The following is a 14,318-nucleotide window of genomic DNA, read 5'->3' on the forward strand; positions in this document are numbered from 1 at the left end:
TCAATGAGAGTTCTCCAAGCTATATCATAATGGTTCCTCGATTGATTTGGCCTTGCGGTACATCTTCCGGTGGGCCTCCAAGAAAAGAAAGGTGCAGATCGTCTGCCTGGAGTTTCGGAAACAGTCGCTCTTGTCAATTACTTGCCCAGAACCAGTCGATATATAGGTCACGGTTACTTACGGTCCAAGACGTAGAAAGCTGGGTACCCAGCCCTTGAACATCCAGCCCATTCCCTCTGCGGCATAAATTTCCATCACAAGCTTTGGTATGCTGGACGTAGCGCTGGTGGCCGACATGACGCGTGTCTTGATGACATCAACAGGGCTTGTGACTGTGGCTGCCGTCACTCCGGCCAGAAAGCTAGCGGTGAAGTGAGTAGACAGGTTATCTGTCAACGGCGTGTGGTTGATCAGTAGCTTTTTAAACGTGTCATACGATGCTAGCTGTGACGCCGTCATTGCTGCCGCCCGAAGACTGTTGGGCAGTACGCCCCGAAACCAGCTCGTAATACCGCCTTCTTCTCTCAGCATCCTGATCATGCCGTCTAGGGCATGATTGTAATTCCTTCGTTGCTCCACCGGCAGCGCAGCGTCGTGTTGCATCCTGACGTTCAGGACATCTGCTGCATTTCCAGAAATGCCGCCAAGGAATCCCGAGGCGGCCGAGATTGCAACCAGAGTCGGGAAAGAAGGCTGTCGGCCACCGTTCCGTTCCGTCAGTCGTGTTTTTACCTCTTCATAGACGCCAAATCGCGTTGTCGAATAGGTTAGCTGGCGCAGAAGGGACGCAGACAGGCCTGCGTAGAGACCAGTCACTCCATTGTGGCGCGCGACATGAACGATAGTGCCGCTCATGCTCTTTGGCATATCACCCGTTCGCGTCTGCAGGCGAACCTGCGAGGTTGATATGCTGTATTAGTAAACGTCGACCGGTAGCCCGGTTTCATGCGACTAGTGTGCGAAACGCTGTTCAACGAATCACGTCACACGTGGCATCGCCAAGCTTCCATCATAGACAATGTTCACTTGCCTTGACTACCTCGGATTGTCGGGTTAGCAAGAAATTGTAAAAGAACAAAAATAACATCCAGTGGACCGTATGTCCCAACGCTGCATCGCCGGAGTCCTTTCAAGGAGCTCACCTAAATCTAACGGATGTGTTACACATGCTGCCAAACTGGAAGCACTGCCACCAAACCAGAAGGGATACTTGATGGCATCGACCTTCTTTTGCGCTGGCTTTGGTGTTGGACGAAGGGCTGAAGTCGTTCGGGCCAAGTCCGAAGCCGAGGCCGGAGCCGGAGATGGTGGCGTGGCCATCACGTTCTCGCCCAGCAGTTATCTGCTCAGGGGGCAGCCAACTACTACTCGCCAGTCAAGTGTCGCCTCTGGAGTTATACCATGCCAGACGCGGGTAATCAAAGTAAAGTATTATATAACTGTATATTGGTAATTTGGAATTAATTTGTTAGCCCCAATGGACAGTCTTGCCGCTTTGTTGTTATCTTTGCAAAGGTAGCAAGTAGGTATTGGGTCCAACTGTCCCGGTCGCATTGCGATTTTGCGGCAAGCTCGCTCTCGGTAAATACAAGCCCGATTCACTAAAAAAAGTTCGTCATCATACAGTAGGTCTGTAAGGCACAGGTGAGTTTAGCACTGTTCTTTGGGTTGGAGATACATGGGTCTGGTGGGGAGCGCACTAATCGATAAGAGATAAGGAGCAACGATTACACAGGTAAACTGTGGATACAGATGGCTCGACGAACCATCAGCAATTTGATGGAATGAGAATCCAAGAGCATCAACATCGTTCATGGAAGATCTCTCATGGAATTGACCAATCGTCCTTTATAACTACTATTAGGCTTCAGGCGAGGTGCTTCCCTGTCCCTGGGATGCTTGAGCGTGTCGAGGGCTCTGCATATATGATGCAGTCTTCAAGCTAAAAGAAATATACACGCTAACATCAGATTACTGCATTTTCGTCTGAAGCCCCTGCTTTTTTCTGTCACCAATCTTCTACTTTCCTCATTCTTTGTGTTTACCTTCCCAACATGGCACCATTCATTCGATCTAGGGCTGTGGCCTTGGCTAGGCAGTGCAAGTCATCAAATAGACAGATAATCTTAACAGTCTCGGTCCCAACTCCGGGCTGTGCAAGGAGGTGGTACTCTGGTAAGCCCGGCTTAACTAAGTACAGCCTACTCCGAACCCATTTCACTGACACACAAACCATAGCATCATCTCCTACGCCCGCAACTAATGAACAGGCTACCAGGCCAAGTCTAGGATCAATTAAGATCAATGGACGTGACTACCAAAAGGATTCCTGGTTTAATGTACCATCAAACGTTGTCAACGCAACATCACGGAAGCTGCATCTGCAGAAGGACCACCCCCTGGCAATAACTAGGGAAATCATTGAGAGCAAATTCCCTGCTCCCACCTTCAAGTATCACAATACCTTTGACCCCGTTGTCTCCACCTTTGAAAACTTCGACTCCCTGGGCTTTCCCGCAGACCACCCAGGCCGTGCTCGCAGTGATACCTACTATGTCAACAAGGACACACTCCTGCGGACGCATACCAGCGCCCATGAATTGGAGCTGTTCCGCCGCAATGAGAGCCAGGGCTATCTGATCAGCGCCGACGTCTACCGCCGAGATGAAATCGACAGGACCCACTACCCCATCTTCCACCAGATGGAGGGCATGCGAGTATGGGATCGGGCGCAAGTGCCTGGGGGCGACGTTGCCGCGGCGGTTTGGGCTGACTTCGAGAAACTGCCGACGCATGGAGTCAAAGTAGAGGATCCAAACCCGTTCTTCCACCCGGAGCGTAACCCGCTTCAGGAGCAACATCACTCGCCTGCCGAAGCCGAGGCCATCTCGGCCCATCTAAAACGGTCACTTGAGCTCATGGTAGTGGAAATCTTCACAAGAGCTCGGCAGGCCGCCAGGAAAGCCGCAGAGGACACAACGCGGAAGGCACTCGCAAAGGCTGAAAAGAAGGCAGCCAAGGCAAAGGCTGTGGGTGAGGCAGTAACCGAGCAGCCTACAATTTCAGCAGAGCCTGCTCCAGCGGTCGAAGAAGAGCCCCTCCGTATGCGCTGGGTGGAGGCATACTTTCCGTTTACCAGCCCGTCTTGGGAACTAGAAGTCTACCATGGTGGAGACTGGCTTGAGGTCCTTGGGTGTGGAGTAACCCAGCAGCATATCTACATAGAGGCTGACCAACCATCACAACTTGGCTGGGCCTTTGGTCTTGGCCTCGACCGCATTGCTATGCTGCTGTTCCAGATTCCCGACATTCGGCTCTTTTGGTCGCAAGACGAGCGGTTCCTGTCTCAGTTCCGCGGTGTCTCAGAAAACCCGGACTTGTTGAAATTGTTCAAGCCGTTCTCTAAATACCCGGCCTGTCGAAAAGACATCTCATTCTGGCTCAAGTCCACTTCGTCTGCCGCCGGTGGTGGTCTCGGAGGGCCAAACGATTTCCACGAGAACGATGTGATGGAGATCGTCCGCGGTGTGGCTGGTGATGTGGTTGAAGATGTACATCGCGCCGACGAGTTTGTTCACCCCAAGACTGGCAGGCGTAGCTTGTGTTACCGGATCAACTACCGAAGTCTAGAGCGCACTCTCAAAAACGAAGAGATCAACAAGCTGCATAGCCAAGTGTCCGAGGAACTGGTTCAGAGACTCGGAGTAGAAATCAGGTAGCCGGCTATGATGTCAGGCAAACCTTTGCTGTTTGTCGATCATGCCAAGTTGAGGATTATCGTGGAGAAACACTTTCGGTGTGCGGCAGTGTTTTCGAAGAGACGAGCCGGTGGCTGAGCAGTGTGAAAGTTGATTCGTTTTCATCCCATTCTACTGGCATTGACAGCCAGTCGAGATCCCTTGTACCTTTCACATTTGTTACAGTAATGTTTGTTTCGATATATGTAACATGTAATATTACTTTGTACGATTAAACAACTGTGCCTATGGATTAATGCAGGGTAGGTGGGATGTTAAAACTGTTAAGACCCTTCCTATTATTGAGCTGTCTCTATGTCATGATTGGCGGGGATGTGGTGGTTTGGGCTTCTGATTTAACCTTCGCGATTCTGGCACAGCCACCTTCGTTTGACATCGGCCTCGCAAGGAATCTCCCATGAAGCAGCTCCGTCGTATCATCCAGGCAATCACTGAACCGGCCCGAGGTCGCGTCAACGATTGAGCCTATGGCGCATAGGAACAGGACCAATGCCTTTTTCTTGTTGCTTTGGCTCGCGGCAAACTTCAAAACGTGGCAGTGTGAACCTAGGACGTTGCAAATCTTGGCAGCATGTCAAGTGCGGATGAATTTCACAGCAACAAGAATTTTGCGAGTTTACCAGATAGTCTTGAGGCAATGTATGCTCACGCCTCGAGTTGTATGATCGCGTGTTCAAATCGAACGGGCCGGAACTCTCATTATTTGTGACACATGAGCATTGCATACTTTAATGCTATGCTATGCCATGCTATGTTATGCCTCACCGAGCTGCATCGCATATTGTCTATGCCATGACACTACCGTCGCTAGCAGCTTTAGCGGCTGACTAGAATTGAAGTCAAGATCACCATTGAGAATTCTTTTGTTCTCGGTGTAGATTCTAGAACCTCGAAGGAACCGGGCAAGCGCAAGACTCCAAGACGCCGACCGATTCGGTATGTGGAGCTGCACTAGGCGATGAGTAAGGTACCGGCCAGTTGGGTGAACAAGCCTGACAAGGTAATTAGCAGTTGCTCTACAAAAAAAAGCTTGTAATGTTAATGGCGAAGCCGGTCATAATTTTAATGAATGACTCTGCTGGTCCTGAAATGCGATCCCTGATCCCCGAGACCGAGAGGTAAACCACTATTGTTTTCTTACTGAATGAGGCTGTGTTCGGTGTCGGAACTGCTACGCATGGGAGGTAGCTCAGCAGACGAAATTAAGTGCTACGCGCCTGTGGCTTGTGGTCGAGACGTATCGCAAGCTTACATTGTCCTGAAAGATACCTGGTACTTTCCTTTCAAAGAAACAAACGAGAGGATCATTGGGATCATCAAACAAACCTTGAATGTCTCGAGGGGCTGGGGCTGTACTGTAATATGACATTAACTACTCCAACCTGGGGTCTCATCGATTTACTTTCAATACTTGTAACATAGACTTTGGATGTAGAGGCTGTGATCGATTTGTTATCCACCGCCACTGAAGCAAGCATCGGTATGTGTTTGTTGACTGCGACGAAAAGAAGAGGGGGGAAATAATGTTGAGATTAGATTGGAATGAGGCTTAGTTTTGGTATTGCTACACTTGATCCGATGCAAATTTGGGCGCAGCTGGATTCAATTTACCAGCAAAACCTGACAGACGTATACCAAATTAAATGGGGAGGAAATGTAAGGCTTTGCTTGGAGTGGCGAGCTGACCAAACATCAGCGGGACAAGAGCAAAAAATCGTTACCGAACGAGCTTCATCTGATTCAATGCTTGTGGATCTCTGTTTTCTTGGGGCTTGGCAAGTCGTGGGCGTTCTGGGAGGCAAAATCTTATGGGTGTTTTGGCCATCGTCGGAACTGCACCAAGGATGACAATTTTTCCGCAAGCTTGGCAAGAACGAATGAACGTCCGAGTGAAGCCGATACTGGGGAGCACAGCCTTCTTTCATCACCACCTACCCCGTTGGGTAAGGTACACCAGCTCGTACACTGGACTGCACGAGTCTGGGCGCTGTACCCGCCACTACGATGGACCCACTAAGCCCACCACGCGGCCTCCAAGCCCGCCTGACTGACAGACGACCGTCTTTACAATGCTGGCGCAGCAACAGGCCCGTGGCCACTCCCCGGTACGTTTCACAGCCTGCTCGGCTTCTGCCAACCGTCTGTTTCGTACCTCGATGAAGGATGCATATATCTATGGCTTGCCGCTGCATCCATCCTCCAACCGTTTGACTTGATTGCTCAGCTCAACAACAGAAAACCAAACTAATAACAACCGATCCAACAAAATCCAAATATTACACACAAAATCATCTTGTTCACAACCAAGAAACGCCAAGAGACTACACAGTTACACTATCTTGCCTTACCATCAAACTTTACTTGGTACTTTAAGTCAACCATTTACACCCCGCTTGTTACAATCAATCTACGACGTGCGCTTTTGGCAACCCCTGCAATCTCCAATATTCAACTTATACATTACACACAATCGGCATCATGTCGCAAGACGATATCAGGCCATCGCTGCCTACGCGCACCTCCTCAACTTCCAGCGTATCGCGCAAGTCCAATCTCAGCCTCGACCTGTCAAGCCTGCCGCCTTTGACACAACCCGTGACACCGACCAACACCCTGCTCTTCACCAACCTTCTGGACCGCGACATCTTCCGCCCTGACAACCTTGAGACCATTCGCAACCTCGTCGCAAAAGCCGCGCCGATACATTCTTTTGCACCCCTCAAGTCTTTTGCGCGCATCGTGATTTCTTTCTTCTCCGAGGAGGATGCCATCGCCGTCCGTCGGGTCTGGGATGGCGAGGCCATCATGGGTGCGAACTGCAATGTCTACTTTGGCCGCCCAACCCCACTAGATGTCAAGGAAGACCACCTCGCCCTGCCCGACGCCGGAAAGCTCTTCTTCATCTCGCCGCCGCCGTCGCCACCCCACGACTGGGAGATGAGGCTGGAGGATGCCCCAAACAAGCTGGTGCACGCTGAGGATCTGGCAGAGGCTTTGGCCAAGCTACACCACAACAAGGACGCCTCCGCCCTCAGCGGAGTTCAGACCCCCATCTCGCCCACTGGAGCCAACACCAGGAGTCGCAGCTCTACGCTCATCTTCCAGCCCGGTCAGGACGGCGCCTCTCCCGAGCTGCCCGCTATTGCTATTTGCGACATGACCGACGAGCCCGATGATGCATTCATAAGCCCCATCGATGTACCAAAGCCAATCTTGGCCCATACGGCACGCCCCCCTGTTGAGCTTATGCACGCAGCTTGAGCATCATACTTGGGTAACTCTTCATAATACTATTATTACCTGCTTTTTGGCAGCGACGGGCAACAGAACACTGCCGAGAAAGACGGTCTCAACTCAAACAAACCCCAGGAAGCAGCGGTGGTGGTCGAGTTCTGCTTGTTGATGAGATATCCATGTCTCGCGCAGAGCGTTTTGTGGATTCCAGCGTTGGCATGAGAAGCGCCTGCAACTGGATGCGCTTCGTACAGATCTTGAGACGAATGAGTGTTCTCTTGGATTCAGAGGACTGTGTTGAATTAGGAACTTGTTGCAATCGAGATCAGGAGTTAATAGGGTGCCATACGGATACGGGTTGGTCATGGGGAAATCAGGTTAGACCAGATACTGAAATTATGCGAAACGATTGATACCACAAATAAAAAAAGATGCTGCTACTCATGAAGCACATAGATCGGACAACTGTTCCAAGAATTCAAGGCTAACCGCGCATCGCGTGCCTAGGATGAGAGTCGACATATTACGTACCTAGATAGCTACCCAGCTAAAGTCCCGCGTCGATTAGTTAAAAACATACATGCTACTTATCCATTTCCGGTGGGAACAGTCTTTGGCGTGCCTGCCCCTTGCCAATCCAGCACGAAAAGCTCGGTAAAGATGGCGCGCATTGGCGAAATCAGTTCTGTCGGTGGGAGACCGTCTTCCTACTTCCGCGTGTCCTTGCATTAGTTGGGGGCTATAATAGAGCAACGAGCTGCCGGAGGCCCTTCCGTTCTTCGACTCTTGATGCTCCGTAGTGACCTGATAAGGCCCTCTGTTGCTATGCATAATGGCATCTAAATATCTAGATCGTTGTTTATTCAGCGGAGCCTTTGTTGCTTGCGCTAATAGCAATACACCGTCCTTCAACCTTTGTCCTCATGCTCCAATGGCAGCCTGCATACAAGTATTGTACGCCGCAACTCATCTCGTTCATTAATCATCGGCAAAAAAAAAAAAAAAAAAAAAGCTACAAAAAAACCCAGCTTCTTTGAGCTGCTCATCCGTTGTCGCCATTCAGGCCGTTCAAAAGTAGATGCAATGGTCATCCAATGATCATCCCTCCCTCTCGTCTTTCTCCTCGCCTGACGTCGCGTCGGAGGCTTGGCTTTGCGTCTGGTGGCCACAAAGTCGGCCTAAAAAAAAAAAAAAAAAAAAAAGAAAAAGCAGAAAGTATAGTTATAACTGAGCCCCTGCCAAGACCCTAGACCGTGCTGATAAAAAGTGAAATCGATCTCTGAACTGGGCGGAATCCTTATCATTGGTCACCTCCCCTGAGGTGGCACAGGCGAAGCAGGCATGTTGCGAATCTGTTTGATAAGAAATTCTCGTTCGTCGATGAATTGCTCATCATCGGTTCGATCCTCGAGGAAATGGGACAGGAAGTTGAGGAGTTTGTCCTTGTTCATGATGAGGATACGTTGCACGGGAATTGACTTGTTTGGGTTGGCCACAAACACCTTGAAGACATGGAAGCCCTCGTACTGTACCATCTTGCGGTCGTCACGCAACAAGTTCATGCAAATTTTGAGATGCTCGCCCGAGGCTACATACTCCGTCATGACCGAGTAATTGGACCGATCCAACAATATCTCTCCCAGCAGCTTTATGGACTGTCTCTTGGTCACGTAGCTGCTAGACTGGACTAAAACCGTGTTGTACTTGCTGCAAAAGAGGTCGAAGTTGACTCGGAGATAGTGTGGCACCACCTCCTTTTGTTTGGTGAGAATTTCCTTGAGGCATGTTAGTCCCGGATCGTGGTCCAAAACATTCGCAGGCCTGTTGAATGGTGTTGCTCACCCTGAAAGTTGTAAAGGCATCAGCAGAAACCTCAAACGAACCCCTGTCGATCCAGTCAAAGAACTTCCAGAACACGCCACTTCCGCTTTGCGGCCTGTCTCTGTCAATTGCCTGGAGGCCATTTACACTGGAGCCTGGCTGGTCGCCGTCGTCGTATAGTATAACTTTGCAAGCACCCTCGTGCTTCAGCACTTCCCTCAACACGGAGCCAGCGGCCGTAGCACTCTCCTTGTGATCGTATCCTCTGCACAACTCCAGCAGCACCTGAGGTCGTTGGTTGACCACCCAACTAAGTGCGATCGGGTCGCTCTTGGCCGAGGCTGATGGTGGGCGAAAGCGAAAGACAGAAGAGAAGATGAACTGGGCATCCTTCCGGGATTCAAACGGCAGTTTGTGGAGATTGACGGCCAGGGGATATAACAGGTCTTCATTGATGATACCTTCGATGAGATGGAAAACTTGGTCTGGATTACTTTCAGAGTCTTTTTGCAGACAAGCAACGGTGTTCCCGCATGTCAGCTGTTGCCCAGTCTAGTTGCTAGGCTGTCTGGGAACACACATACCATGTGTACCCTGGAGTATGAGCTTCATCTGGTTGAGTACTTTGGAAAGCTCATCGGCCTGATTTCCGGTGCGGCTGTTAGCCAGAAGTGCCTCCACCGCGGGTATCCTTAGGGAGTGTAGGCCTCGAAGCCATTTACCTTTGCCGCTGGACCGTCCAATTTTGTTACATTCTCGCGCGCTTGTTTCGGCAAATCAATGGTATTCGTTCGAGATTTTCCCCTCAAAAAAGAGTACACCATTGTTTCTAGCTGGCCTCCGGGCCTGTTTGTCCGAAAAGACCTATGCCAGCCGACGCCTATGTCTCTGAGACGCCGAAAATATGCGCGGGGGTGGAGATGGAGCCCTATGTGAAATATCACAAGGTCAACAAGAAGACCAAATCGAATTCTCTGGGGCGATGCGACGTATAATGCGCCAGGGCGTCACGCGGCCTCGAGTCTCGGAATCGGTACAGGAGTCGGTAGGAGTCAGGTCGGTTCGAGTCGGCCGGCCGAGAGGGTGGTTAACGATAATGCAGCAAAGCAAACCAACGAATTAAGCATGTATGAATTATGGATGCGGCCGGCTAGAGCGGTAGTCAATATACGGCAGTTTACACCGCTGACCAAAGACGACGTAGCAGGAATTGCCCAATACTTTTCTGGGCGAGTCTCGACTACAGGGCGACTAGGATGGACGGGCAGGCTTTGTTTGCATCATTTGTTTACTCCTCCTCGTCCGAAATGTTTATGGTGCACTCAGGGGGGTCGACTACTTCATAGACTACAGGGGTTTCACCCCTAGCGTGTAATCGCAGTCAATCAATTGATATATCCACCTTCCCAGTGAGACCCTGGCTTGCGAGAACCAATGTTCTTCAATGTATCGTTAGGCGCAATCTTCGCTGCTGGAGCACTCAGTGCTACCTTCGCTTTTCCGTCATGGTGGGACCGCGTCTCCACAGTCGCCTCCAGGGTATCCTGCACGCGCGCGATTTGACCCCGCGGCTTCCAATCAGCACTACCCCGCCATACGTCGTTGTAGTTGCCTGCCCGCGCGTCTGGATTTACCCATCCAGCATAAACCCAAACGCGGAAATTTTTGTGAGCAATGTAGAGATGAGTTTGTGGTGTGAGTCAAAACATATTTGCTAGAGAGAAAAAAAAAAAAAAAAAAAAAAAACTAGCCACAACAAACCCGTTGATCTACAGACACAAAGGCTCTGGAGATCTTTCAGACATCGTTAACCGCACCTTCTCCCTCTGACTTTCGGAAAAACTATCTTGAGAGAGTGATAAACAAGTTTGAGAGTGTCCATCTGGGCCAGTGTTGCCGCCTGATAATATGTCTATCAGCTTCCCAAAGGAGGAGGAGGCGGTTATCGCCAGATGGCGCGAGATCAATGCTTTTGAGAGACAGGTATGTAAACCCTTTACTGATTTGAATTAAAAGTTAGAAATAGGTCTGCCGTTCAAAACCTCTTTTCGTCAGCCTAATATCTTTCTCCTATGCTCCAGGTCGAGCTCTCTCAAGGTCGCCCTCTGTATACCTTCTACGATGGTCCCCCTTTCGCCACTGGACTTCCTCACTATGGCCACCTACTCGCTTCTACCATCAAAGACATCATCCCTAGGTATTGGTCCATGAAGGGGTATCACGTTGAGAGGCGGTTTGGGTGGGATACTCACGGCCTGCCGATTGAGCACGAAATCGACAAGAAGCATGGAATCTCAGGCAAGGCGGCAGTTGAGAAGTTTGGCCTTGCCAACTACAACGAGGAGTGCCGGTCTATTGTTATGCGCTACCGCGAAGAATGGAGGCATACCATCGAGCGGCTGGGTCGGTGGATCGATTTCGACAACGACTACAAGGTGCGTGGCAGGCATACGACCCCAGGGAGGCTATGGATCTTTTAGATCCTGATTTGATCGCTGCTGGCTAACATTTGCCAGACCATGGACCCCAAATTCATGGAATCGGAGTGGTGGGTTTTCAAGCAGCTGTTCGACAAGGGACAGGTCTACCAGGGCTTCCGTGTGATGCCATACTCGACTGTCCTCACCACCGCTCTGAGCAACTTTGAGGCAAACCAAAATTACCAGGACGTCACAGACCCGGCCGTTGTTGTCTCTTTCCCTCTCAAGTCAGATCCAGAGACTTGCCTGCTTGCTTGGACAACAACACCCTGGACATTGCCATCCAACCTTGGTTTGGCAGCACACCCTGATTTCGAGTACGTCAAGATCCGCGACGAAAAGTCCGGCAAGAACTACATTCTCCTGGAAAAATTGATGGGAACTTTGTACAAGGATCCCAAGAAAGCCAAGTTCCAAATCCTTCAGAAGATCAGGGGCAAGGATATGCTTGGATGGGAATATGAGCCTTTGTTTGACTACTTCTACGAGGAGTTCAAGGACACCGCATTCCGCGTCCTGAACGCAACCTATGTTACTGACGATGGCGGTGTCGGTATCGTTCACCAGGCTCCAGCTTTCGGTGAAGATGATTACAATGTTGCATCTGAAGCAGGTATCATCAACGAGAACCGGCCACCGGCAGACCCTGTCAACGAGACAGGCCACTTCACCGACAAGGTCCGCGACTTTGCGGGAATGCACGTCAAAGAAGCCGACAAACATATCATCAAATACCTGAAAGGCACAGGGCGCTTGGTAGTCGACTCGCAACTCAAGCACTCTTACCCCATGTGCCCAAGATCTGACACCCCTCTTATTTACCGCGCCGTTCCTTCATGGTTTGTTCGCATCCCGGAGATCGTACCGAAGATGCTCGAGAATATCGAGACGCAGCATTGGGTCCCAAGTTTCGTCAAGGAGAAACGCTTTGCCAGCTGGATCGCAAATGCGAGGGACTGGAACGTATCGCGCAACAGGTATTGGGGCACACCTATCCCGCTCTGGGTCAGTGATGACCTTGAGGAGAGGGTATGTGTTGGCAGTGTTGAGGAGCTCAAGCAGCTCAGTGGTTACGAGGGAGAAATCACCGATCTACACCGACACCACATCGATCACATCACCATCCCTAGCAAGCAGGGCAAGGGCGTTCTGAAGCGTATCGAGGAGGTCTTTGATTGCTGGTTTGAGTCCGGTTCCATGCCTTACGCCAGCCAACACTATCCATTTGAAAATGTCGAAAAATTTGCGAAATCATTTCCCGGTGATTTCATTGCCGAAGGTCTTGATCAGACGCGTGGATGGTTTTACACAATGCTGGTTCTCGGCACTCATCTTTTCGGTGTTGCACCATTCAAAAACTGTGTGGTGAACGGAATTGTGCTGGCCGAGGATGGAAAGAAAATGTCGAAGCGGCTCAAGAATTACCCAGCGCCTGACATCGTCATGGACAAATATGGATCTGATGCGCTGCGATTATATCTAATCAACTCTCCCGTAGTGCGGGCGGAACCACTTCGTTTCAAGGAAACTGGCGTGAAGGAAGTTATTCAGAGAGTCCTGCTACCATTCTGGAACAGCTACAAATTCTTTGAGGGACAAGTCGCTCTCTTGAAGAAGGCTGAAGACAAAGATTACATGTGGAATCCCACTGCAGAATCCTCAAACGAGAACGTGATGGACCGCTGGATCTTGGCCAGCTGTCAAAGCCTTCTTGAGTTCGTGAACGAAGAGATGAAGCGTAAGTGTTGTTTTCTTTGTTTCGTTGTCCGTCGAAAACCGCGAACTGGGATTAACAATGACAGACTACCGGCTTTACACCGTCGTGCCCCGCTTACTGGGCCTTATTGACAACACGACGAACTGGTACATTCGTTTCAACCGTAAGCGTCTCAAGGGCGAGAATGGCGTCGAAGATACCGTGCACGCGCTCAACACCCTCTTCGAGGTGTTGTTTACCCTCTGCAAGGGACTCGCTCCGTTCACGCCTTTCATTACGGAAACAATCTACCAGAAGCTGGCACCTTTCATCCCCAAAGACCTGCCCAAGGAGTTGCAGAGCAACGACATGAGGAGTGTTCACTTTTTGCCGTTCCCGACTGTTCGGCAAGAGCTGTTTGACCCGGTGGTTGAGCGCAAAGTCGGGCGTATGCAGAAGGTCATTGAGCTTGCTAGAGTGTCTCGTGAGAGGAGAGCCATCGGCTTGAAAACGCCACTCAAGACACTGATAGTTATACACCATAGCCAACAGTACCTGGACGATGTAAAATCGCTTCAGGGCTACATTAGCGAGGAGCTCAACATACGGGATCTGGTTTTAACGTCAGATGAGGCCAAATACGGAGTTCAGTACAGCGCTACAGCCGACTGGCCAGTGCTTGGAAAGAAGCTCAAGAAGGACATGGCCAAAGTAAAGAAAGCGCTGCCCCTGCTGAAAAGCGAGCAGGTCCACGCCTATGTTCAGCTGGGCACGATTGAGGTTGACGGCATCAAGCTGGATGCCGGAGATCTGGTGGTCAAGCGAGGATTGACACCGGCGGCAGATGGGTCCTCGCAGCATCTCGAGACAAACACAGACAACGATGTGCTCATCATCCTCGACTGCGAACTCCATGCTGACCTTGCAGATGAGGGTTTGGCACGAGAGATTATCAACCGTGTGCAGAGGCTACGTAAAAAAGCAGGCTTGGTGGCTACTGATGATGTGCGGATGGAGTACAAGGTGCTGGAAGACCCAGAGGCCACCGGCATCGAAAAAGTTTTCCAAACGCAGTCGAGCATGCTGGAGAAGGCCTTGAGGAGACCCATGGAGGGCGAGGTGGCTGACCAGCCCGAGGACGGTGTCATTGCAGAGGAGATGCAAGAAGTCCAGAAGGCCACTTTCAGGCTCCGGTTGCTGAAGCTGTGATGGGGAGACACGTCTCTCGACCAGGTTAGACCCGTGAATAGATAAACATGTAAAAGACATTGGTCAGGGAAAATAAGAGCATGCAAAGACTTGTCAAGACATAGTGCCAGATTGGACCAG

The 14,318-nt window shown here is 50.6% G+C and overlaps 5 protein-coding genes across 5 annotated transcripts; 3 read left to right on the top strand and 2 right to left on the bottom strand.

Annotated features, from left to right (window-relative positions):
• Positions 1 to 24: 24 nt before the first annotated feature.
• Positions 25 to 1,320, bottom strand: PpBr36_06348 (uncharacterized protein; the record flags this gene model as incomplete). Its single annotated transcript, XM_029893493.1, has 3 exons — positions 25 to 106; positions 182 to 910; positions 1,097 to 1,320. 3 exons carry the CDS (start codon positions 1,318 to 1,320, stop codon positions 25 to 27), a joined length of 1,035 nt encoding a protein of 344 aa, XP_029745758.1.
• Positions 1,321 to 2,054: 734 nt separating this feature from the next.
• On the top strand, positions 2,055 to 3,719 carry PpBr36_06349 (uncharacterized protein; the record flags this gene model as incomplete). The annotated part of the gene is made up of 2 exons (XM_029893494.1): positions 2,055 to 2,175; positions 2,239 to 3,719. 2 exons carry the CDS (start codon positions 2,055 to 2,057, stop codon positions 3,717 to 3,719), a joined length of 1,602 nt encoding a protein of 533 aa, XP_029745757.1.
• Positions 3,720 to 6,236: 2,517 nt separating this feature from the next.
• On the top strand, positions 6,237 to 7,019 carry PpBr36_06350 (uncharacterized protein; the record flags this gene model as incomplete). Its single annotated transcript, XM_029893495.1, has 1 exon — positions 6,237 to 7,019. The coding sequence occupies one exon, from the start codon at positions 6,237 to 6,239 to the stop codon at positions 7,017 to 7,019; it is 783 nt and encodes a 260-aa protein (XP_029746347.1).
• A 1,060-nt stretch (positions 7,020 to 8,079) lies between these two features.
• PpBr36_06351 (uncharacterized protein) lies at positions 8,080 to 9,637 on the bottom strand (the record flags this gene model as incomplete). Its single annotated transcript, XM_029893496.1, has 5 exons — positions 8,080 to 8,170; positions 8,304 to 8,767; positions 8,835 to 9,316; positions 9,398 to 9,488; positions 9,536 to 9,637. The coding sequence occupies 5 exons, from the start codon at positions 9,635 to 9,637 to the stop codon at positions 8,080 to 8,082; spliced, it is 1,230 nt and encodes a 409-aa protein (XP_029746348.1).
• A 1,084-nt stretch (positions 9,638 to 10,721) lies between these two features.
• Positions 10,722 to 14,198, top strand: PpBr36_06352 (uncharacterized protein; the record flags this gene model as incomplete). The annotated part of the gene is made up of 4 exons (XM_029893497.1): positions 10,722 to 10,796; positions 10,895 to 11,248; positions 11,330 to 13,031; positions 13,096 to 14,198. The coding sequence occupies 4 exons, from the start codon at positions 10,722 to 10,724 to the stop codon at positions 14,196 to 14,198; spliced, it is 3,234 nt and encodes a 1,077-aa protein (XP_029746349.1).
• Positions 14,199 to 14,318: the final 120 nt, after the last annotated feature.

Source organism: Pyricularia pennisetigena (genome assembly GCF_004337985.1).
Source record: "Pyricularia pennisetigena strain Br36 chromosome 4 map unlocalized Pyricularia_pennisetigena_Br36_Scf_6, whole genome shotgun sequence".
Taxonomy (NCBI): Eukaryota; Fungi; Ascomycota; class Sordariomycetes; order Magnaporthales; family Pyriculariaceae; genus Pyricularia; species Pyricularia pennisetigena.